Source organism: Apaloderma vittatum, unplaced genomic scaffold, assembly GCF_000703405.1.
Source record: "Apaloderma vittatum isolate BGI_N311 unplaced genomic scaffold, ASM70340v1 scaffold10961, whole genome shotgun sequence".
Lineage (NCBI taxonomy): Eukaryota > Metazoa > Chordata > Aves > Trogoniformes > Trogonidae > Apaloderma > Apaloderma vittatum.
Window position 1 is genome coordinate 13,518 of NW_009697389.1, and position 25,581 is coordinate 39,098.

The 25,581-nt window shown below is 41.0% G+C and overlaps 1 protein-coding gene across 1 annotated transcript in view; it reads left to right on the forward strand.

The window, feature by feature from the left end:
- Nucleotides 1-17,296, forward strand: part of EPS8 (epidermal growth factor receptor pathway substrate 8) — a gene marked incomplete at its 5' end in the record, with an annotated part of 29,308 nt that extends 12,012 nt beyond the window's left edge. The window contains 4 exons of the mRNA XM_009877622.1: nucleotides 6,221-6,458; nucleotides 11,356-11,536; nucleotides 11,982-12,111; nucleotides 16,710-17,296. Of these exons, the coding sequence (XP_009875924.1) occupies nucleotides 6,221-6,458; nucleotides 11,356-11,536; nucleotides 11,982-12,111; nucleotides 16,710-16,823 (663 nt within the window). The remainder of the gene's footprint in view (nucleotides 1-6,220; nucleotides 6,459-11,355; nucleotides 11,537-11,981; nucleotides 12,112-16,709) is intronic.
- Between the last annotated feature and the right edge of the window lie 8,285 nt (nucleotides 17,297-25,581).

The window sequence follows — 25,581 nt, forward strand, 5'->3', positions numbered from 1 at the left end:
GGTAGACCTGTCCTGAGCTTGGTGGGCTTCAATCAAACTGTTTCTGAATTTCTCCTATCCCTAATTGTTTGCCTATAATATGTGAGCTCATTCTAAATTGATAATGGTTTTTGCCTGTCTGTGAAATGAAGCATGCATTTAGAGTGCTTTTCAAATCTTGATTTAAAGATGTGACCTTTTTTTTTTTTCCTTTGGGTGCACATTATTTTGCATGTTTGCAGTTTGCCAAGAAATTCTGAGCAGGCTGAGTAGAGTTTTGAGTGGAGCTTCTTACACTGTTCGTTGTAATATGCTGAAGGTTTTGAAGTTTTCTCTCTGAAATAATGACATGGAAAATAATAAAACAGTCATTTTCACAAAGCATTCTTGAAAATTAAGGTCAGAGAACAACCGTTAAGATAATTTTGTTTCTTTGCCCTCTGACAGGTTGTTCCCTACAGTCCATGGTTTGTTTTGGTTGTAGCTTTATCATATTCAAGTGTGAGCTTGAAATACCATGCAATTATTTAGGAATGTAATGAATTACACAGGATAAAGGGAGTCTTCTCTAAGACATATCAGCAATGTTGTTCTTAACCTTATGATGATTATTATAATTTCAGCCCTCCTAAGCATCCTCATTTGTCTCTTTTCCCATGTTAGAGACATGGTTCATTTGGGATCTGTTTGCATAACGCTCTTTATTTACATAACAGCGCTATAAGACATTGCTGCTATTTCAGGGAGAAATGAGGCGTTGAGGGGATGATTGCCTTGCCCAAGGTCAAACAGGAGAACTTGTGGGCAGAGAGGAGGAAATTGAAGAGGTTGCTGTCAGCACCCAATTTTGCCAGACCCCAGACGGGAGCAGGCTCAGTGCCTGATGCTCTGCGGCTTGTGCTGGTCTCCTAAGTCGTCTTTGGTTTTTGAGAGGTTGCTTTCAAAGTAGTCTGTCTGCTGCAGCGAGCCGCAGAGAAGTGTTATGTACACAGTCAGCGTATTTCTTTACAGACTAACGGCCTGCGAAGCGCAGCTGATCAAAGGATGTTTCCACGTTATTAGGAAGGATTAAAGATTCATTGAAAGAGAGATGTTTTTTCATTCAGTTACTCTGCGGATGGACACCCTTTCTCTGAGAGACGGATGCCTTATTATCACAATTATTCTCAGAGCTGCAAAGTTTATTTTACTCACTCTGTTACCTCTCCTAGTGACCTCTTAGTCCACACACTAGACTGGATCCTAATTTTTCTCTCTATTCCTTTCAGGACCCAGGTCCCAGACAGGCAATTCTGCTTTCAAGTAACTAAGCTAATACTTGCAGGAACATTGCAAGCAATATCCTAGTTATTTTATCAGCTTTGTGAGTCAGAGGTTTTAACGTTGTATTTCTTTTGGTCAGCTGAATTAGTTCCAAGAAAGCCTTATTTTCGCTTGTTTGATACTTGTGTACATTTAGGAGAGCATTTTGCTGATTGTTCTTATGTTTTCCACTAACATTGATTATTGTTTATCAGAGTTTCCTGTGGTGTTGGTGGTTTCATCTGCCTTTTTATTGTGAACCAACAACTTTTATTGAGAACACAGTTTCCCAAGCATTCTGATTTCTTCTTTTGTACAAGTATTGCTGGTGAACCTAGAAAAGAATTACCTATTTATTTCCTATTTAGTGTGCATTTTATTAATGGTTTTTTAATGGTCTTGAAAAAGAAATTTGAGGAACTTAATTGGGATAGACATGTGAATCTTGGTGGGCTTGTTAATTAATCTTACGACAGTCTCATTAATCTCATGGTACCCTTTGTGAGGTGAGACAGTTATACTATCAGTGATGTGCATGAAATCCTGAGATAGAGAGAGTAAATGTTAAACCAATGCAGTCCTGTAGTCTTATTTTAAAAAAACATGACTGTCCACAGAAGTGTGACAGTGTATGTAAGAGGCATGTTTATGGTATGTAAGCACCAAAACAAAAGTCTCCACCTCACTTGGGACAAGTGTCATTTGTGTCTCTTGACAATCTACCATTAAAACCTTTCTTTCAAGTCTCTTTGTTCAGCAGCTCACTTCAAATATCTCTGTGGGAAGTTGTTTCCCCTCAAGCACAACATTTGTGCTCCAAGTTAGCGTCATAATCTTTTGCCAGCTGGTATCTTTCCTGCAGATCATGAAGTGCTTGATAATGAAGAGACGCTGTTGCCAGGTGTTCATTTTGCAGCGGCCAAGGAAATGTCATAATTTTTGACCAGGAGCCAGTATCTCCTTTACCTCATTTCATATCAAATGCTCTTTAAAGTTGCTATCAGACCAAGACTTTATGATTGCTATAAAAAAAAAAGTTTCCTGTCCAATTCAACACTGATCCAATCTGAAATTATAGGATGCTACTTGTTATACAAAAATAAACTGAATAGTTGTAAAAAAGAATTTGATTAATGACGGGAATTAAAAGTCCCCAGTTGGCCCATAATTATATTTTTATAAGAAATGGGGACTAATCCTTGCTGATACGAATTTGAATAAGTAAATTCTGTCTATATTTCTCCTTTTTCCATCCTAATGTACTTCTTGCTTTCTGGGGTGATTCTAGCAAGTCGAGTTTGTAAGTCGGATGAACCCACAAATTCTTTACACACCACAAAGAGCTAGTTAGATGACTCGTAATGAGATCTTAATAGGCAGCTGTTGCGCAATAGCTGAGCCCACCAGAGGAAACTTGCAAAAGAACTCACTTGAAATTTGCTCTTCTAGTCTTGGATGCCTCATTGGGTACCATCCCTTTTGGGTGAGGACAGGTAGTTGGTTCTCTTTCCAAATGAGTTTCAAGAAAACATCCAGACCACAAAAGCTGTTGACAAAACTGCGGCTGAATGCTCTGCAGCTCTCTTGGTGACCTCCTGTCACTGTGCAAACAGGAATGTGGCACTAAAATGTTCAGAAAGAGATTAAATGGGAACCCCTGTGTCTGTGCTAGCTTAATGAGAGCGTTTCCCAGTGCTAATGCTAGTTATGGTTGTACCCAATGCCTCTCTAATGCTAAGCGTGTATTTGCCAGAGTTTGAATACATGTAGTCCCTTTTTTGAAGGCAAAATGTATTTGAAAATCTGTTGTTCTCAGTTTTTTGACAGTGATCAAGAGTTAAGGTTGATACAGTTAGCACTTGTACTCAAACTTACTATTTTGCTTACATTAAGAATATATCACATCATGCTGTATCTTCATTTTTGACAAGATGCAGGCTGTAGGGTGTGGAAAAAGAGCTTTGGGACTTCTATCTTTTTTTCCTGTAAAAACAAAGATTTTGTAGGAAAAAAAAAAGAAAAAAAATCTTAATCTCAGCAAGCTTTTCTGACATATTCAGATTTTTAATGAGTGTATATCATCAGTATTCCAAATATGTAAAGCATTTGTTTCAATATACTTGAGTTGAGGAATGCAAGTTTATTCTGAAACAAAAAAAATGAGGAGGAAGGAAAACCAAACCCCAGAACTGTTCATTGTTCTTATGACTGTCAGCAGTGAGTTTACTTCATTTTCTAAGCTAGCCAATGTTTCTTAAGCTAAAATAAATAGGTTCCTTTTTAATATGTGCCATGACTTAACTCTTATTGTTGTATGGTTTTAAGTGTTCTCTACATATACCTTATGATCTTCAATCCTTTGTAATTTTTAGTTTGTGTTTTGGGTTTTTTTAACCTCTTTCTAAGTTTCTGTCTGGTTAGGTGCTTTAAAAAGAGCTCATTGTTTATATGGTGTCACGTATGTATGTTTTGTAGACAGCCCTCCACTGATTATTCAGAAGAATAACTCACTATATGAGTTGCTTAGTGAGTAAGAAGAGATAATTATTAACAGTGATGTTCCTTTGTTTTTAAATTACTTGTTTTAAATATTGAATTGTGTGAAATTTCAAGAGTGATGTATGAGGCAGTTACTGTTCGCCTTCCTAACAATACTGTTTGATGTGATTTACTCCATTTTCCTCACAGCAATTGCTGGGAGAGCTTTCAGAGGTAACAAAATTACTCTTCTGATATTGAACCTCAAAAATTACTCTTTTGGACTATGCAGCCACCAGATTCCTTAGTGCATGCTTGTTTTGTTTGTAGCAATGAATAGAAGTGATGGGATGAACGTGTGAATGTCCTCAAAAGATCTGGAGTTAAAAAAAAAAGTGTTTAAAAAAGGAACATTAAATGCAATTCAAATGTGTAATTGGCTTTTGGGCGCTGTTCCACAGAATGTGGAGTGTATTTCAATGTGGTATCATCTGTAAATTTAGAATTTGAGTGGAGCTTCCAGATTATTTTCACTCCAGCAAGTCATTTTGATGAGACTTGCGATTGCAGTACAACATGTTTTCCAAACTACATGAGTAGCATCCACTGAGAGCTACATGTAGTGTTTTGCTGTTGCTTTTTCTGGATTATGATTGTGGTGATGTGCAGTTGATGCCTTGTTTTGTAATGAATCCTCTCTACCATAAAAAAAGCCCTGCTTTTTCCTTGCATGTTTTTTAAGAATGTCAGGGGTGCACATAAGGATACCTTGTCGGGATAACAGTCAGGCATTTTCAAATCTGTGAACAAGATTTAAAAAATTCTGAATATCCTCATGACATTTTAGTATCGATGAAATTAGAAGATTTTGTATATACCATAGTACATCTAAATGGTATATTTACTATTGTACCTAATAAGGCACTTTCTTTCCACCAAAGCACAGGTTTGTTGTATATACATTATTCTGAATGTTCTCTTATGTAATGCATTTCAATTTCTTGGCATTTGACATCTAAAAAAACGTTTATTGTCTTAACATTGAAGTAGTAGAATACAGAGGAGTCATCATATGATTCTTATTTTTAATCCCCACACAATGAACTGCACAAGATGGACACAAAATAATTGAGATGAATGCCTTTGAACAATAAAATGCTTAGAAAAAAAACACAACAAAACACTAAAAGGTTTCCCTGGGAATGTATTGTAAGACTTTATGCTTGCTTCAGTAGGTGACTGCTACAATTTAAGTGAAAAATTAACTAAGGGAAAGGAAAGATGTTTTTCTAGGCCTAATTGACTCCTTATAGAAGCTGATGGGATAAATTTTCCGCTGGCATAACTCAGCATAACTTAACTCTAAGGGTCCCAGTTAACATGCACTACAAAATGCCTCGTCCATCAGTTCAACATACGGAGTTGGGGATTCCTGTATAAAGGCAGTTGCTGACATTTAATAAAGGTTTGATTGTTGTCAGGCCAGTGATGTGCTGCTCAGATTCTAACATATGGCTCCTACAAATATTTCTTTACTTAATCTGCCATAAACCTTCTGCCTCCAAGGAAGAGGGAAAGATATTTCAGGAAGAAGCAATGAATCTGGAGAATGTACTCATCTATTTTCATACCAAAGTAATCAGACTTCTCATAAGTAAGAAATGAGGCAACTCTATTGAGCAAACAAACTTTAATATTAAAGTTTCAAGCTATGTTAGACCAAAACCGCGGAGAGGGAGCACTGTTAAAATAGAGAGATGTGGGATTTGAACTGTTTGAAAAAGAACTGTAGCATAGGTTATGTACAAGCTTTGGGACTTGTCTGTCATTGGGTTCACTTTGGGAAAATATACGTGTCTTCCTGTAACTGGTGCCATTCTAAAGGCAAAGAAGTAGGAAAGGAATTATTGCCACAAATTATTTTTGAGACACATGCTAGTTAGTTATTAGCTTAAATGGTGTCTGCAGTTCAAGAAACAGCATATTATCCCAATCTCAGTGACTTACTCCAATTTATTTTTAAGTTAAACCATTAGTCAGGCTTAAGTGTGGCTTGCTATGTTCATTTTTCATTACTTTTTAAGTAACATCTCTAAAATATGCAGACACTGATCAAGTCCAACTCAAATTTTTTAAGCTGTTAGAGTGCCAGGTATTAGGAGTTTGGTATTTAAAACCAATTTAATTTATAGAACTCACCTGTTTGAAAGAAACAAACATATTTCAGATGATGCCATTGCTGCGACTTTTGTGTCCAACAAAGAAGGAAATTGATGCCAAACATTGGTGCCAAATCAAGTTTTGGCAAATTGCGGAACTATATCGGGCAAGTAAGATGTCTTTGTGTAATAAGTGAGGTCAGTCAGTGCAAAGCATCTCGGCATTTTCTGCAGAAACCCAAGTTTGTCTGATGTCTTGTCCAAGTTTGGTTGTCCAACGGAGTCTCTCTGCATCCTTTCAGAAACAAAGGACAGACTATGTTGCAAAACAGCCTGATCCGGTTCCTGCTACTCCTTCACCGCCTCCAACGCCTGCTCCTGTCCCCATGGCTGTCCCGCTCCCTCCCAGCGCACCAGCACCGATACCGGTTCCCGTGCCCAAAGCGCCAGCAACCATCAGCCGCCAAAGCAGCACCTCCAGTGACAGTGGTGGTAGTGTTGCGCGAGACACCCAGAGGCAGAAGCAAATTCCTGTGGATCGTAAGTTTGTCTAAGAAGCAAGAGGGGGAAAAAAAAGAATTATTTCTTCCATTCCTGTGTATTTTGCTTAATCCTTAAATTACCTGAAACCTGGTGTTGCACATAAATGTTTACCTCCCCTATGAGGACGAGCTGTGAGAGTTGGAGTTGTTCAGCCTGGAGAAGTCTCTGAGGGGAGACCCTGTGGCAGCCTTCCAGTACCTGAAGCGAGCCTACAGGAAAGCTGGGGAGGGACTGCTTACAAGGGCCTGTGGTGATACAACAAGGGGCAATGGTTTTAAACTAGAGCAGGGTAGATTTAGATTAGATCTTAGGAGGAAATTGCTTACTATGAGGATGGTGAGACACTGGAACAGGTTGCCCAGAGAAGTTATGGATGCCCCATCCCTGGAAGTGTTCAAGATGAGGCTTTGAGCAAGCTGGTCTGGTGGAAGTTGTCCCTGCCCATGGCAGGGGATTTGGAATAAAATGGTCTTTAAAGTCTCTTCTAACCAAAACTATTCTGTGATTCTGTGAAATGCTTAGCTTCAATCCTGTGTCTGACCCTTGTGAATTGCAATGGTAGGTAGGGGCAAAACACTTCTGCACTTGTGCCAGCCCTAAATCCTCTCCTTTTATGTCTGTCTGGGATCTTCAGCCAGGGCTTTTCAACACTGTAAGTCTCCATACTGGTGTTCTGGCTAATGTATGTTTTTCCACCTGAACTCACTGTTACATTACAATCTGAAATGCTTTGAAAATCACTTAGGCTGTTTTTACACTGTGGTCATCGATATTTCTAGGGCATTTGCACCATTCTGAAACATGTATCTAAAGTTAGACTTACAGGTCTGGCTGATGCATAGGAACCATGTTAATGCTGTAGGAGACTCATCTTGTAAGCAGGTCCCCTTAGCTTGGCTAAAGCAACAGCAACTGGCAGGCCGCTGAGCCGGTTTTTGTGTCCTTGTCTTAGGAGAACACATTCCATAGCCCTTTGTCTGGAAAAAGCATGGTAACCGGCATCCAACAGTGTGTGGCAGTCATGAAAAGTTCTGCTTATGGCCACCTTGTAAATACAAAGCCCAACTGCTGCTGAGGCTTCTAATCTCTATTGTCGGAAAAGCAAGTTCTGTTAGGAGAACTTATTTAGTCAATAATTTCTGTCCTAAATGCACTTTAAATGATGTGATGGCTTGGCTTAAAAATAACTGAGACTGGTAGGTAAGCATTTGCTATAACTGTATAAAGTAATAGCTGTTAAAATAATAAGCTGCTTGCAGTTCAGGAGTTGATAGCTTTTCCCATCCTCTGCTTCCCTGCCTTAACAGAAAATCCCACTTCCACTTGAGGTAAAAACTGAGACCTAGCATAATCCTTTCTGCAGGACGGCTTCTTTTCTCTCCATGTCCCCAGTGGTTGGGAAGCATTCCTGCTTCAAGTCGGTGGAGCCTGCTTTGACATTGCCTGATGGTAGACAGCCTCTCACCCAAACTCTGAACGTGGGAAGGCTCTAGGACCTTTTTAAGTTGTTTTCCCGTAACAGGCTGGCTGGCTGGAAATTGTAAATGGAGAACAGCCTGGCAGAAGGAATGGGCTTTGCTGCCACTTCTGAAAGGAACAGTATGGTCAGCTTTTGTCTTTGTCCTCTTCTGAGCAGTTTGTTACTTAAATAAAAACAGAAACCTGAGCAGTTATAAAACATGTGGAAAGTGGAGGCCTGTATCTAGTGGTGTCCCTCAGGGGTCAGTGCTGGGGCCAGTGCTGTTCAGTATATTCGTCAACAACCAGGATGAGGGATTAGAGAGTGCTGTCGGCAAGTTTGCTGACGACACGAAACTGGGAGGAGTGGTTGACACACCAGAAGGCTGTGCTGCCATTCAGAGACACCCGGACAGGCTAGAGGGCTGGGTGGGGAGAAATCTTATGAAAGTCAACAATGGCAAGTGTAGAGTTTTGCACTTGGGAAAGAATAACCCCATGTGCCAGTATAGTTTGGGGACTGACCTGTTGGAGAGCAGTGCAGGAGAAAGGGACCTGGGGTTTCTGGTGGACAACAGGATGACCATGAGCCAGCGATGTGCCCTCGTGGCCAAGAAGGCCAATGGCATCCTGGGGTGTATTAGAAAGGTTGAGAGAGGTCCTCCTCCCCCTCTACTGTGCCCTGGTGAGGCCACATCTGGAATATTGTGTCCAGTGCTGGGCCCTGCAGCTCACGAGAGACAGGGAACTGCTTGAGAGAGTCCAGCGCAGAGCCACAGAGATGATGAAGGGAGTGGAACATCTCCCTTATGAGGAAAGGCTGAAGGAGCTGGGTCTCTTTAGCTTGGAGAAGAGGAGGCTGAGGGGTGACCTCACAAATGTTTATAAATATGTCAAGCGGGGGTGTCAGGAGGATGAAGTCTGTTCAGTGACGTCCAGTAGTAGGACAAGGGGCAATGAGTACAAGCTGGAACATAGGAGGTTCCACAAAAACATTAGAAAAACCTTTTTCCCTGTGAGCATGACAGAGCACTAGAACAGGCTGCCCAGGGAGGTTGTGGAGTCTCCTTCTCTGGAGACATTCAGAACTCGTCTGGACACGTTCCTGTGTGACCTACTGTAGGTGATCCTGCTCTGGCAGGGGGGCTGGACTAGATGATCTTTTGAGATCCCTTCCAACTCCTAATGTTCTGTGATTCTGTGATCTTCACACACACAAAAATGATTTTTATTTCCATTTAAGATTTGCATACCTTAGCAGGTATGCCTTTCTCTACCCATTACAGATGGAAAACATGAAGACTATCCCAGGTTCAAGTACAAGGGTGCGAGGTGTGAAAGGTTGCAGTTGCTGTAGATTAAATGGTTACGAGGCATCTCTTGCCCTCTTAGCCTCCAGTGAGGCCCTGGGCCACGCATGAGAGCTCCTGTGCCCTCCTGGGAGCTGTTGCTCAAGGCCACCTGATGGGCTTTAGATACTTCATCATCCCCTCAAAATAGCTGCTTCTGCAAAGGGAATGGGGAACCCTGCCCATGCAGCTGCTGCCCAAGGGCTCACCTGAACCCTGCAGAGAACACACCACGTGGTACCTGCTTCAGGTCGAGGGAATCTCGTTTCTTTACAATAATGCAGTGAACAACAGCAAGACTCTGTTACCTAACAGCTAAATATTTATCTTTTGCTGTAATCTTGGCCTAGATAAAACATAAGTCTTTCAAAATCTGGATAAATAGAAGGAAGATTGCCATTTTCTTGCTCTCTTCCTGTTTCGGAAAATAACTGGTGCATGCTTCAATAATGTTGCCTGAAGGCTTTACTCATATATCCCATCTCAGACCTTCACATATCACTGAGCACATGTCATTTTGGCTTCTGATTCATACTCTGGGAGGAAAAAAAAAAAGCACAATAGGGCCTGAATGCCTCAAATATTTTACTAGAGATATTCTGTCCACTTTCAACCTGGGGTTATTTTGTAAAAGAAAAAAGAAAATGGCTAAACCAAGGATGATTTTTTTATTTTGGTGGTGATTAAAAAAAAAAAATCCTAAAAGCCTGTGTAAAGCTTGTTTTATTTGTCTAACTGTATAGAGATGTTGATCCTTGGAAAGGCATTAGGAGAAGATAAAAGGAGAAAAAGAAACATTTGCTCAGGTTTTTTTCATATTGGAGTTGTCGTTTTCCTCTGTTGCTACTGGTGTAGTGGGAGAAAAGGAATAGGTTTTGCCATCAGAATGCATCAGAGAAAGTGCTGTAGTTACTGTTTGTGTATCAAAGTGAGAAGGTTGAATAAAGTTGACTAAATATAGCTTGGCAAGGAAATGCTGAGAATTTTTGAGATCACTTAAAAGTTGTGTGTAAAAGTATTTTTATAGTAGCTCCAGAGTTACTTCATGGAGAGTTTAACTCTGCTAAATCAGTATTTTCTTGGTGTCCAAAAAGATATCTAAACCTTTTGGGATTCTGCCTATTTTTGTGAAATTATCCATAGAACTTTTTATATGCATTTCAAGCAATTTTCAGTGTCATCATAATTGATTTTATTGAAGTACATGAAAAGTATTTCAGTTTGCTGATTTTCAGGTTGCTGATGACCAGCAACCAAACTAAGCACTTCAGACATGGATTCTGTGGGATAGCAAATTTGTACAGTTTCGTTAAAATAATCAGTAAAAAACAACAACAAATTAACCAAATAATAATTTAAAAGACACAAAAAAAACCCTTTGCCCAATTTCTCTGTCTCTGGTGAAACTTTTTCTTCTTTTCTTCTTTTTTAATGCAAAGTGTGACATTGTTTCAGCTGACTGGTTACTTCCCACTTGAAGTGAATTCAAATTTCATAAAATTCCTTCAAAAATGTGATTACTATAATAGCTTATTAGATATAAGGTGCTATGTCTTAGCAGCAGTGATTGGATTTTTTGCCTGAATTTGGTTTGTACTAAAAAGTTGAGCTTTCAATTAAAAAATGTTTGTGGAAAATGCTGCCTTTCCATAGTGTAACCAATCTTGTAATTTTTTTTGTCTTCATTTTTAAAACATCACAATTCTATCTGAAGAAATATGGACTGTGACAACTGAACAATGCTCCATGCTGCTTTTCTTCTACAGCTTGGATGCTGTCAGACTGATCTCTATCTCTGTGTGACATCAGGCTCATCTCTTCTTTTTTCGGGTCTCAGCTGAATTTGGTTTTTTGTTTGTTTGTTTTCTTTTTTGATTGTTTTGCAAAGAGAGTAGCGGGAATATTGAAATCTTCCATGGGAAAAAACGGAGAATAATAATTTAGATCTAGTGAATGAACCTTTAAAGGAGGAAAAAAAAAAAAAGAAAAACCAGAAGAGTTTAAGATTTGGAGTGGAGTAAAAGAAATGACCTGACTTTAATAAAGCAACCTTGAGAATAACTCTTGTGGGGCATCTCTCTCTTCAGGCAGGAAATCACAGATGGAGGAGGTGCAGGATGAACTTGTCCACCGGCTCACCATCGGCCGGAGCGCCGCTCAGAGAAAGTTCCAGGTGCCACGACCAAACATCCCAGTTGTCAACATCACTTACGACTCTTCACCGGAGGATGTGAAAGCATGGTTGCAGTCCAAAGGATTCAACCCTGTGTAAGTTTGAGGGCAAATGTAAGAAAAGGTCTTAAAATTATTTTTCTCTCAGTAATTAGGCTGAGGCCTGTTCACTTTTTAAAACTGAGTAGCCTTCTGAAAATCAAAATACGTCAGCTGCATGCTTGGAAAAAAGAATTTGATTTTACATACATATATATTTATGTATAGAAGTAAATGTAATATATCCATCCATACATACAGTGTAATATATCCATACATATCAATATGGTCGTAGACCTACAGAGATCTATTTAGAGAGGGAAAAATATATATATTAACCTTCACCAAAAGGTATTTCTTATGGCAAATACTGAATTCATTTCAAGAGTCCTGCTGCATTAAGTTTTGTCTTGAGACAATGTGGGATAAAGCCAATTTCCTTCTCTCCCTTGGCGAGTGCATTTTGGCTTATTTCTTATTTGTTCCTCCGGTGTGACCCCAGGACTGTTAACAGCCTCGGTGTGCTGACGGGTGCTCAGCTTTTCTCCCTTAACAAAGAGGAACTGAGGACTGTTTGCCCAGAAGGGTCTAGAGTCTACAGCCAAATTACGGTACAGAAATCTGCCTTGGAGGTACGTATAACCCTTGTTGCTAACCTAATGCTGAGTCGTGCTTTGAACTCGTAGAAGTAAATAGCTCTTTGGGCAAGGCAGCTGTTTATTCCTCATTTCCCATCATGCTGAGAAGCACTGTTTGCACCCAAGTTACATGGTATCCACTGAAACAGCATCCATCAAAACACTAGGTGGAATCTCTCCCGATTTCTAAAGGTTTCCACAAAGCATTAATAAAAATGCAGGGTTGTTCCCAAGTTTAAGACATTGTACGTTGTAATCAGGCTGCAGGAAGACAAAATGAGCCATAAAGGGCTTTGGGGAAAATAAGACGAGAGAGTAAAATGCTCTCTTTCATGCTTCTTGCTCTGCCTGATACAAGTGGACAAACAGGTGCTCCTGGTGCTTTTGGTGATGATGAGTTAGTCTTCCTTTCTCTTTGTAGAGATTTGATGTATTAGGCGTGAGAAAGTGCTGGAGTGAGCTCACTGTTGAATCTCGAGGCCTTTCAGGTCAGCCTTTGAGGGCATCTGTATTGGTGGCTTCGTAAGTGGGGGAAAACACATTTGACACTGTGCTAGCAGAATTACTGAGCTAAGGATACCATACTGTACCTCTGTATCCATTGCTTTGTCGCAGTTTGCTTTAATTACCACAGTATTGTTCCTTAAACACCTTAAAAGCTTGTATACAGAGTTGTGCTAGGGCGAATGTTTACCGATTTTAAACCAGGAGAGTTGCAGGTGTCTACTTTTTTTTTTTTTTTTAAAACTTGGTATGGCAAGTGGAAAAATGGACTCGATACTGTCTAGAGGTGAGACTAACCCAAATGAGAAGCTATATTCTTCACATCCTGTTTAAAAGAAAATCTTGAAGAGGTTTAAAATGTTTTTCTTATCCTCTTGTGAAGCTGAGTCTGTCTTGCTTAAATGATTTTAAGCTTTAACTACCAGGCATATAACAATATGACAAAAAAAAGACGAGTTTATGATGATGCATATTTTACAATTTACCTCATCAGTATGTATCAGAGAGCATTGCTTTCTAACACTATTAAAATTGCTTTATTACCTTCCTCTAGCCCTTTTTTCCTCTGAGAGGGAGAAATATTTCACTTTCATTCTTAGGAATATATGACACTACATTCCAAAGCAATCCATCAGTTCCAAGTGAAGATATATGTGTACTCTTTAACTTTTCTGGAATGCCAGCAGTTGTATTTCAGATTTTTAAGAGAGATGAAAATCCCTTTCTGGTGGAAGTCAGTTTAAAAATGCAGAGATGCACTGGATTGTAGAAGTCTGTACCCTTTTTCCTCCATGGTGTTATCCTGCTTGCCTCAGTTAGGTCTTGCACTGCAGGAAACTGAGCAGTCAAAACTTGCCTTATAAATGCTCTACAAGTGTTAGTAAACAGGTATGGGGAGTTTAACAAGGCCACTGGATTTTGTTAGTGAAAAGGTAATTGAAATACTTATTTCTGCCTCGGTTATTTGAGGCTTAAGTGATGAATTTCAGAATTTATGCAATTCCTGATTGCTTTAGCCTGTTTTTCGCTGAACTACCCAAAACATTATGTCTCATCTTCCTTTCTGTCTCTATAATATTTCAAGTCACAGGGTTTAGGAAGGCTGTCTTTAAGACAAGCTGTAGGAATGAGTGTCACAGCCAAAATGTCTACATGTGACCCAGCAAAGATAAGTCTCGGTGTTTCCATCAGGGTTATGCTCTTATTGCTTCTAGGAACAGAAGCATTTAAGCACACACATACTTGTACTGGTGTCAGGCCTACTTTACATTGGAATGCTTTTTTATAAGCAGTTATGGATTTGACCACCAAGATTGTCCTACATGATTAATAACTGATAAGTTTTCATGACGTTCTCTGGCATCCTTTACGTACTACTTGCAGGTCTCATGTTGCAGTAAATGGCCTGGGTGTTAATAGCAGTAATAGCCACAAAGAGAGCAAACCCATACACTCTGGCATTACAGAACTCCATGCCTTGCCTTTAGTTGTTATTTTCTATTTGGAATCTTCCACAAGTGTTTCTGGATTCACACTATATCTGCAAGCCAGTGAAAGGCTTTCTTCTCAGATGTGGGGCTGCATTTCCAAATACAGACAACCAGATCTTCAACTTTATGCAGCTGCAATTTTCTTTTCCGTGTTCTTCCACCTCAGGCAGAGGAATTCAGTATTTTGTAATTGGAAATCCAGTTGTTATTGGAATTTGGTAATTTTACCCTGCCGAAGACAAAACAAATAGCTACCATGCTTTCAATTGTTTTACTTCATTTTCATAACAACTCTATTCAGTTCTGAATCACACCAGAGTTTAGAACATCCAAGGCAGTTGTAGCCCCTCTATAAACATGACCAAGCAACAGACTGCAAGTGCAGGGGAGGTGTTTGGGGTTCAACAGCTTTCTGGGCCTGGCCAAGCAAACGCAGAAAGATAAGTCTGTGTGACACCAGGGTGTCAAGACAGCAGCGAGCTGGCCACAGCCAGGACCAAAACCCTCCTTTCGGCCAGAGGCAGTGGTGGTGGCAAGCAGCAGCACCTCGGGAGGAGGCAGAGTGCGCCGCACTTCTACCGATCAGATTATCGCTCACAGGAGATGTTTTTTGGGTCTGCTCCAGCAAGTTGAGGTTTGCCAAGTACAGTGTATCACAGCAACTCAGCCAGTTACTTTTTGATTGAAAAGTGAAAATATTAATAGTCTCCCTGATGACGAGATCTTAGGTGTCCGTTTCCTTAACTTTTGTTGAGCGTTTCAAGCTCTGGTGTTGAAAATCACTACAGAAGACAAGCACAGAGACATGGTATCCTGAGGGAATGCTCCAGATCCACATTCTCATTGTCTTCCTGCCTCATAAGTGGGAAGTGTGGGTACACACCACTTTAAAATCAAAAATGGTTTCTCTCTAATACGTGTTTCAAATGGCCTGGAAGAAGAGCTTGTTCACTTTGATACCTCGGTGAAAGGAACGACCCGGGCACATAAGTGGGACTGAATGATGGAATTTATTAATACCTCATGATCTGGTTAGAGATTAAGCTGGATAAATCACTAAGGCTGAGGTCTAGCGATCTGTTCCAAAAATTTTATTCCTAAGAACAGCCCTAGGCTACCTAGCTCCCCTGTACCTCACCTCCGAGCCGAATGTGCCTGCTGTGTTGTGCCATGCCATCTATTGCAGCTGCCCAAATTGAGCAGTGTTTCGAGCTCATCAGTCACGTCGTTATTGATGTTATCAGGAAGGTAACCTGTTTCAGCCTTGGCTGCTCAGTCATTTTTAGAGAAATTTCTACGTGACCTCTGATAAAGCACGTTGTTGCTGATGTTTTTTATGCATGACTTCAGTAACGGGTGACCGTTGCACTTGTACCTGAAACCAAGTGGGCAAGGACAAGATGAATTAAGACAAATAAGACTGCTCTCTCGCCTTCAGAGAGTCAGTTATAAGCCCCCTGTTTTGCCTTTCCACTCTGGAAGAAGAGAGCAATGGTAATTTACCTACAAGAAACATCCTAGCCTCCCTCCTTGTGGACGCCTAACCTGTCTGCCAGGTAATGGCATCAGATAATGCATTGTAATGGAAATAACAGGATAAATCTAAATTAAATTTTACATAGCAGGATAAATTTTCAGGAGTTCAGAATCAACTGAAGGATTTTTCCCCTTAACAGTCATGAAATCTATTTTACAAATTTCAAAACCAAATTCTGCTTCCTTATTCAGAGGCTAATTTTGAAGCTAGTTTTGAAGCTTGGAAGGTCTTGTAATAGCCAAATAACACCCAAGCAGTTATGGCGCTTGCTTTATAATCCTCTCATTTTATTCAGAGTCATGCACACTTTGGAAAGTTCTGCTCTAGTGGGTATGTGTTCTGGCCTTGCTAATAACTTCATTTACGTTGTCAAAGCAATCTGTTTGCATCTAACTCAGCAGACCTGTTTTTCACCCTAAAAGGTGATATAAAGCCTTGTCCTCACAATACTTTACTGTTGCTAATCCAACAATACACCAAATTCCTATTACTCTGCTATGAGTTTGAAACCTGTGACCCCAAACAGCGAACGCAAGATGGTGTATTGTGTGATGTGAGACGCTAAGATCAAATCCTTACTTAGGCCTTGGCTTTGCAAACCCTTGTGCATGCGTGAATTTTGTGTTTACATAAAACTAAAACCACCAAGGTTTTATGTGTTTTAATTCCTAAATATGATTGCCTTGATTTTTCAGTACTCAAGGGTGGAGTCCAAGCAAACTTGCTGAGCTTTAACCCTACTTTTACCAAAGCCATTTCACCCCATTAATATCCAATACTTCCAGCAGCTCGTGTGCAAACTAAAGGTGCTCAGCAGTGCTGAGAGTCAGGCTGACACTTCTAATAGTCTGCAGCTTCTTTTCTGGTCCATATTTAAGGGTAGCATAAATACTTTCCTGTTCCAAGCGTTACCTAACCAGATTCGTAGCTCATTTTTAGTTGTGGAGCTGCGAGGTGAGTTTAATTTGTTCAAACATCTATCTTAATAAAATGCTGTCAGAGGAACTTTATTATGTGTCGAAACCACAAGTAATCTCCTTTTATTCTTTATTTGTTTATAGGCTAACAGTGGCAGTTCAGAACTGCAAGAAATTATGAGAAGACGACAAGAAAAAATCAGTGCAGCTGCCACAGATTCAGGTGTGGAGTCCTTTGATGAAGGAAGCAGCCACTAAATGTGTTTCTCCTTTTCTTTAATTCTGTTGTCCATAGCATTACACCATCCAGCTTTGCTTTAGGAAGCAGTGAAGGGAAATGTCGTAGTATATTGTAAACGTAACTAGCCACCACAAAGAAAATTTACAGTAGTCTCCACAGAAGTAGCTGCTGCTGGCTTCTCATCATTAAAAATGACCAGATGAGAAATACCGTGGAGGTTCCTGACAGGTGAAACTGTTGGCCCACGATTCATTTACACCTGAAGATGAGTCGTGGCTTTATGGAATTATCATGACAGATAGACTGGAACACATCTTTGTGATTCATCTGAAGGAAGCTGAGGCAGCAATAAAAAAAGCATTTGACCCCTTCACTAATAACGAGATTCCGAATCCAATCTCTTGCTGTAGTGTGCAATTACATCTTTTGGGCTCAGTCTTTCATGTCATGCATTTGGCTGCAGGATGTTTACTTAAGTGGTTGATGCCAGCAGTCAGAGGGGAAATGTTTGGAAAATGAACAACAGCCCAACATAGACTGAATCTTTCTTGCATCCCTCCCAATATGTTTTATTACTAATGATGCTGTTTATGGCAAAATAATACTCTGTACATTGATTTTATCAATACTTCACTCGTGATAAACTATAATATTGCACAAGAAGGAGTAACTAGCAAATAGTAACACAACTCAGCTCAAAGAGGTGATCAGATCTGCTGTAAGTAGCCATGAAACAATTCACAGCCCTTTTTTTTTTTTTTTAAAATATACTTGCATTTTTTTGTCTCTAACTTAGCCCATCAAAAGAACAGTGCATCATCTACACTCGTCTGTGTGTTGATCCCAGATGTCAGTTCTTTCTTATCTAAAAGGCTGTTGTTCCTTTATAAATGTAATCTTTTGGAAAAGTGGATTCCTGGAGGCAAAAGGGGGAGAAAAGGAAACAAGCCTTTCAACAAATATTATTTTTGAAGATGCAATGAGTTTTTTTGGTCACAAGATGTTCTGTTTTTTCACATGGTCATGTGATTTTATATGTAATATATATATTATATATAATATCACTTCAGACAAATTTAATCACCTAGTTTGATTAAGTTTCATAGTGCCTTTTTCACATGAATCAGCTTGAAGTCTGCAATAAACAGTATTTCTTGTCTGTTAAATAGTTGTATCTTTGTGGCTACAAAGATGGTATTGAAATAAGGAAGTGTTCTTGATTTTTGCCATTAGTTTGCTCTTCCTCTGTGTACAAGGGAAAAAAGAATTCTATTCATTTTTCATAAAAGAAAAATTAAAATCTTAATAAAGGTGTTTAGTGCCATTTATTGTAAATGTCCGTATGAAATACTTACTGTGTGTTATGTGTCTATGTATATTATAATTTAATACCTGTGACAAGTGTGTAGGTTCTACATCTGTCATTTAAATAGATGAAATTTTAACCTGTTATTTATAATGGTATTTCATCCAGAAATGGATCAAGAAGTGATAACTCCCAAACTGAAGACTCCAGCTGCCACAGCAATCGCTAAGAAATGGATTCTTGCATTACTCCATGAAAGAAATGATGAATCTTCATTGCTTTCTCCCTATAGGAAACATTTGAGGCAGCACACCTGCATGATAACTGCATCCATTCAACCTATCTACATCGCTCTAGGCGGCAAAATTGTCTGTCTCGCTGCCTGTCCTCTCTCTCCAGTAAGTGTCCATATGTAGCCTGAGAGTGTTCCCAGTAGAGCAGTCCCCTCCACTGGGTGGTGATTGACTGAAAAAGGAAGGTGTGAAGCTGTTCTTACGTAGGTGCTTCATTACTTCCAAGTACAGAAGTAGGAAACTTTTCAAAAGGCCTTTGAAACTGTTATTTAAAACTTAGAATCACTGTATTTTCCAATGGAAGGTATGTCCGATTCCATAAAAGGCACTGTGGTGGTCACCTGCACCTCTGTTCCCCTGTTAATTACTGAAATACGAACCCAAGATTCATATTCTCTGCAAGTTTATTTTAGCATTCACTGCATAGTTTGCTTTTGGCCAGAAAGAGGAACAGCTCTGAGATTCTTCAGACTTTGCGGAGTTTGGCATGCAGAGGTCTTGGGTGCACCCATGTTTCATCTCTGAGAGAAAAAGAGGTGTCTTCACAGCAGTGTTTCCTGAAGTCGGATTTCTGGGTAGCTGTTAAATTGTACAGAAGGAGCCAGACAAGCTTGAATGTGGTCAGAAGCACCTCTGGAGATGCTTGGGAGGAAAATGGGAAGCCTGTGCTGTATCCCTAAGGGATAAACAAAATAATCGGGGGGGTGGGTTGGATTTTTTTTTTTTGTCTCTGCGTTTTTCTGATAGTTTTTAAATTAACAACTAAGTACAACTCAAGTTGTATTTTAGCCTTTAACTTTGCTGAACTAGACACGATTATGAATGAAACCCCATGATTCTGGCCAAGCTACCATTTTACAGAAGCCCAATTTTTCTATGATGCTTTCCTTTGGCTGTGGTTTGTGTAGTGTCTAAACAATGAAACCAACAGCCCCCTCTAAGGATTGAGTCTGATACAAGAACAGCTTTTGGGACGTGAAGGCATTTTGACTTTTCAGGGGTTTAGGACATTAACAGAAACAAGACATAGCTTGAATACCAGACCCTTGTTCAAGTAGCTATCTCCACTCATTTTCCTGGACTGCATCTCATGCATACGATTATGAACACGATTATGAATGAGATCTTATGTTTCTGGCCAAGCTACTATTTTACAGAAGACCAGTTTTTCTATGATGCTTTCCTTCGGCTGTGGTTTGTGTAGTGTCTAAAAAATGAAACCAACAGCCTCCTCTAAGGATTGAGTCTGATACAAGAACAGCATTAGAGGGAATATTTCTCACCACATAATAGCATTATGTATGGGAAGCACAATCGTGAAGGAATTCGTAAGCACCCATTGAGTTCTGTTTTCAAATATTTCACAAACCTGTTGAACTTTCACTGCTGGTATGTTAAGTTTTAGGTCAGAAGTGCTTATTTAACTGCCTTTGGCTCTTCGGTATCTTTCTTCTGTTTCTCTGAAGTTACATGCTTAGGTTGCAACTTTGGCCTTTCACCACTTCCTCAGAATCCAGATCAAAACCAGTGTCAAGATATTGGTCTGTGCTTCAACTTCTTGATAATAATTGTAGATTAAAAGAGGAGATGAAAGAAGGAGAATTCCTCAATGCTTCCTTGCCAGCACTGCTGCTTGTCCCAGCACCAGCAAAGCTCAACCAACCACCCCCATCCACATCCATGTCAACAGCACCAACAGCATTATCTTCTCACAAGAAATGGCTGAACAGCTTTTGCTGGCCTGAATGAAACTCCTGTTTTCAGACAAGCCCTTAAAAAGGTTCGAAGAGGGCCGGAGGTGGTGTGACTTGAGGTTAGTGAGCTGAGGGAGAGCAGGCCCCTTTTGGTGCTTAAGATGATGATGGTGAGTATTTGACAAGAGACAACTTTGTCTTCTTTAGGCGCAGGAAGAAACCCTGTAAGAAGTAAAGCACAAGGAAGGCTTCCCAACCTGTTCTTAATCCTCGTGTGAGGATGGAAAGAAACAGTTCTGAAGACCCTCATGTGTCAGGGCTCACTGTGCAGGGTCTGTGCTAGTGGAGACACCACTTTCACACGTGGCTCTGAAAACTCCTTGGCTCTTCTAAAACATGTCCTGAGGTTTGCTTGTTTGTTCCTTCCAGGGCAGCACGCCCAGCAGGAGGCAATGAGGTGAACACTGGCGCTGGTTTTGGTTAAGGGTCCCTGGCTGTGCAGAGCTGCTTTCCTGTAGATCTGGGTCAGTAGATGCTCTAGGAGCAGCAGATCAACATCGAGTATTTATGGCGTCAGCAGAGCTGTAGGTATGAAACCCCCAATTCAAAACACTTATTACAAAGCCTGAAGTTTCAGACAGCTTTATAGCTGAGATGAGAGAGAGTTGTATTTTGACAGGCACTGGAAACCACATCAACATGGAGCACAAGTCCAAAACATGGTTCATTTGGACTTGCTTTCAAGGAGCCTGACAAGGTAAAAACCAAAAGCGTGATGTGGATTCAGGCTAAAAGCCTCTGCATGACTCTTCTAAACCACATTGTCTCCCAGGCTTTTTCATTGCATTACTTACTGGGTGAGGTGGTTTCCAGTGCCGTCTCAGCACACCTAGCTATGAAGCTCTGCATGGTCTGTGGGGTAGGAAAAGGTATTTTTCTGAAGGAGTTTTCATTGTAATTGATTTTGTGATCAAGTAGCTATTGAAGGAAAAATACACACCTGTTACTGTGCAAATTGAATAATTTTTTGACATGTATTCAAAAACTGTCTGGTAAATGCATGCAACAATGTGCAACAATGTGGTTTTTGGCATCTTTACAGCAATTTTGTAGGCTGTCGTGTTCAGCCAAGCTTCTGTTAGCGCCAACTCACACTGTGATATTTTGTGTGCACATGAAAGTTTGAAAAGTAACCTCCTTATCGTGGTCTGAGACTCGATGGGCAATAGGCAGCAGGAGGTTACAGGCAATAGATGAGAAAGCAAGAACATTTGTGATTTGGTTTTGTTGTTTTTTTTTTTTCCCTGCTAATTCTCTAGAGGGATGTGAACATATTTTCTGAGTAGACACATAATGGAACACTGAAACATATTTTTCAAAAAAGCAGGAAGGGAAAGTCTGAGTGGTCAAGCGCTCATTCATAATTCTGTCTTCTGCTGAAATTAGGCCAGACAAATCTTTGCTGTTCCCATTGAAATGGCAAGACCTCGAGCTGAGGTGCGCTGGTGATATGAGAGACAGAAATATTGGCCATCAAAGCCTTTCTTGTTAGCAATCTGCTCCCTGAAGAGAGGGCTTTCTGCCCTTTTGCACCCACCTCCATGCGTTTTGTTTAGAGAAAGAACATCCCTGCTTTAGAACTGGGCTGAGTGGAAACTGTGGAACCCGTACGAGATGCATAGAAAGAGAAGAAGAGGGGGTGGGCGTGATGTGCAATTCATGCAATTCATCTCATACTCATTTAATAACCAGAGGTGGAGTCTCTTCCGTACCCTTCACAAGGACCTGTTTTATTTGGGAGATTATCTTGTGTCTATGCCGTTTTGCATAGTATAGATGGGATAGTTGGAAGGAAGTTTTCTTTTGTAACAAATACAATGACAAAGTAGATAGTAAAGGAACGTACACCGATTTACCTGCTACAGAACAACTCTTGGGAAGAAAAAATCCGAATATCACCTGAAGGAGGTTATCAGGCTTCTGGAAGCAGCTGAGCTACAGAACTACACCCTGCTACCTGACAGGCAACAGGAAGCCCCGGGGTGAATGAGTACGAAGCGCGTACGGGTACATTTGCTGTTTTGCTCACAGTGACTTCTCCACAGGTAGGCAATCCAGTGTGTTTACTTTCAGCTCAAGTTCATCTCATTTACATTGAGTACCACTGCTGCGAACTTCCAATGAGGTGACACAAAGCAATAGGTTACAAAAATGCCATCAACATCCATTCTGACAGCATCCATGTCACAATACACAATGATGTACTGGAATTATACAAAGACAAAAAAATATATATATAGCTAATCATTCTGACTAGAATAGAAACTGACAGCAAAAAATAAAAGAGGTCCCCCCACCCCACCCCTGAAGCCCCTGCAGGAATCCATACTGATGCTTTGGCAGCCCCATAGCAATGACGTGATAACCACCCCTTCATGTGCCAAACTCTTGGTTTTCAAACATGGTGAATTCCAGGCTCAGAGAAATAGTTACACCCATTAAAGAACTTTTTTTTTTTTTTTCTTTCCACCCCCTCAACTTGAATCAGCTTCATGTTTTTACACAGGGTTAATACTTATTAAAAATGATAAACAAATGAGGGGTACAGGCACCATAGACTGCTTGGATAGTTAAACGCTGTAGTAATGAGTCTAAGATATCCCAGCTTGAAACCCAGCTGCATTTTGATTGGATTCATCCAAAACAAGAGGCTGATCAGTGGCATTACTGAAAAGGTTGGTGAAAAGAGTGATCCCTCTGCTTAATTAGTAGTAGCACAGTCAAGAACTGAAGCAACCCCATCTCTCAGTGTCAGCTGCCTGCTTCAGCTTCAGGCTTCGTGGTTTGGATTTCTGCTTGTCAGTCCATTCCTCGGGTTCTTGTGCTCCCCCCAGACCCCACGTACATCAGTGCTGTAGGAAACAGTCAAATCCACATACCCAGCAACACACCCCCCCCCTTTTCTCTTCACAATCTCCAGATTTCTTCATGTATGTTCATGCCTTGCTATTTACTAATGAGGTATTATTAGATACTAACAATGCCTGCTCACCTATGGACGTTAGCACAGACCAGTGACACATGAAGAAAGCTCCTCAGTCAACCATTAAAAAAATATTGCACTTACTTTAACCTTAAGCCCAACCTGCACAGAAAAAAACCAAAAACATATAAAAAAAATAACCAAAGGTACCAAACAAACAAACCCCCAGCACTCTGGAGCAATCTATTTTATGCACATATAGTGTCTTTTCCTTCACGTTGTTTAGTTGAATTTGGTCCAGTATTTTAAAAAAATGTCCAGAAATTAAACAGTTCAAAAGACACCACAGGCTCGTTAAGGCTTTGTCTCCCCAGTGCTTCGGAAAGCTAAAAGTTTCTTTCAGTGTCCGTGTACTGCAAAGCAGCGATCTCTCGTGGCAGAACACCTGGCCCTTCAAACCATCAGATGAAAAAAATCAGAAGCAAGGGAAGATGGGTGTGCTTCATGATCTCACCTGGAACCAAACAAACAGAATCCTTTAGAAATAAAAAGGGAAATAAATACGGTTCTTGGCATTTATTTTTACCAGCCCTTCATATAGGCTGGGACTGCAGCCCACCGGTGGAAGCGGCCGAGCTCTGAGATTCAGATGAGACAGCAAACTGCCTGAACATGAGGAAAAGTGTGGCCAGTCAGGGTTCTTTTCACAGGCAGGGGAATGACGTACGCAGAGGATAACGATGGCGTGTGTGCACCACCACAGACACACATACACTGCAGAGACAACTGGTGTGGGTGCCCGTGGCCCTGATCTCCAGCAGCTGAGAAGCAAGTTTCTGTCAAAAATCTGCAGCCTCGTGCTTCACCCAAAAGCAAATATTAAGGCTATGGCTGGGTTATTACTGCCACCCAGCGAACTAAAGCTCATTAGCTCAAGCAGCAGTGACGTATGTACTCACATCTTGCCCCCACCAGCAAACCTTTCAGTAGGTCAGAGGCAGATGTTTTACTCTGCAGCTGGGGACTGGGCTGGGCTGGCTGCATGCAACAGGCCAGCCACTGGGACTCAGGCAAGACGGTCAGTTCGCTTATGCTAGCGGTAGTGCCAGTTTGAGACCCATCCTGTTCCCTGGTTCCAGATCTATGAAAAAAATTCCCCAGCGTTTCATGTCAGTCATCTGGTTGCCATCTCGCCCACCAGAGGGCTCTGTTGCCACAACCACAGTGCTGGCAGATCATCCGCAACCCTCTGCTGGCCTTGGTAACCTGGCACCTGGTGAGACTGGTAAGAACAGCTGAAGATATTAACACCCTCCCCTCCTTTAAGCTTTGTAAGAAGCGCTAAGACAAATAGCAGGGAATGGTTAGATGGCTCACTCAGAATTTCTGGAGCCTCCTTGTCTTCCAGTGATGAGTGAGCCAATATGCTGGTTACTGCCGAGCAGCCGGGACACAAGGCTGGGCTGGGCTTAGGCACGGCACAGGGCTGGGCTTGCCTGACTTACCACCTGTGACTCTGAACTAGGACTTGCTGACGTTCTCATATATGACATCGCTGATGCAGAACTGCTGCTTCTTCTTTTGCCACATCAGTTGCACACATTGGTGAATAAAAATGTATTGTTCCTGAAAGAAAAGTCCAAATGAGTGGTCACTTCTGCACCTCAGACAGCCTGGCAATGTTGAAGTGAACTAATATTACCTCTGTCTGCACCATGGACATTCTGTAGGACCGCATGTCAGACACCAGGCCCAATATATCTACAAATTCGTGATCGCGAATGTGCTGTAAGAGCCGATCCAGGGCTATGAAGGTTCCTGTTCGTCCCACTCCAGCACTGCAAATCACACAGACATGCATCTCATTTCAAGCTTTGCTGATGGGGACACACAGGAAAATCAGTGATACAGCAAAAAGCACGTGCCCTCACCCTCCCTTTGCTGTCTGCTCTCCCTACTTTCACGGCTCCCCTCAAAGATGTCAGAGGCATCTCGAACTACAGGGGCTGTAGCCATCAGTGCAGAGACCCGCTGGGCAGGGATCGCTGCACAGAGGCAGCTGGAGTTGAACCTGCCCAGTTCAGCTGCTCAGCTCTCCACACTGCAAAGCTCTCGGCTTTGTGAGGGCACTGCACTACTGCAGGTCATCATCCTCCAAGGACAAACCACCCAGAAGAGTCTGTGCTCCAGGATTTCTGCCTTGGGAGCGTGAGACAGAAACAGTCAGCAACCACTCAGCTGACAAATGTCCATCCCCCGCAAGGGGAAGCTGAGTGACTACAAAAACAACACTGCTTTGATTCAGAGATTCTTACGTGCATGAGTCTTTGCATTGTGATTTCACATGTAACGTTTAAGTTTGGTTTCATTATGGGTGTGCCTTTAGAGGTTTTACAGACATCCATACAGTGTCCCAACATTATACCTACTACTAGAAGTGTGAATCTTAACAAAAGTCTGATGTCTTGTGGTATTTTTCAGAAAAGCCTTGAAAGTATT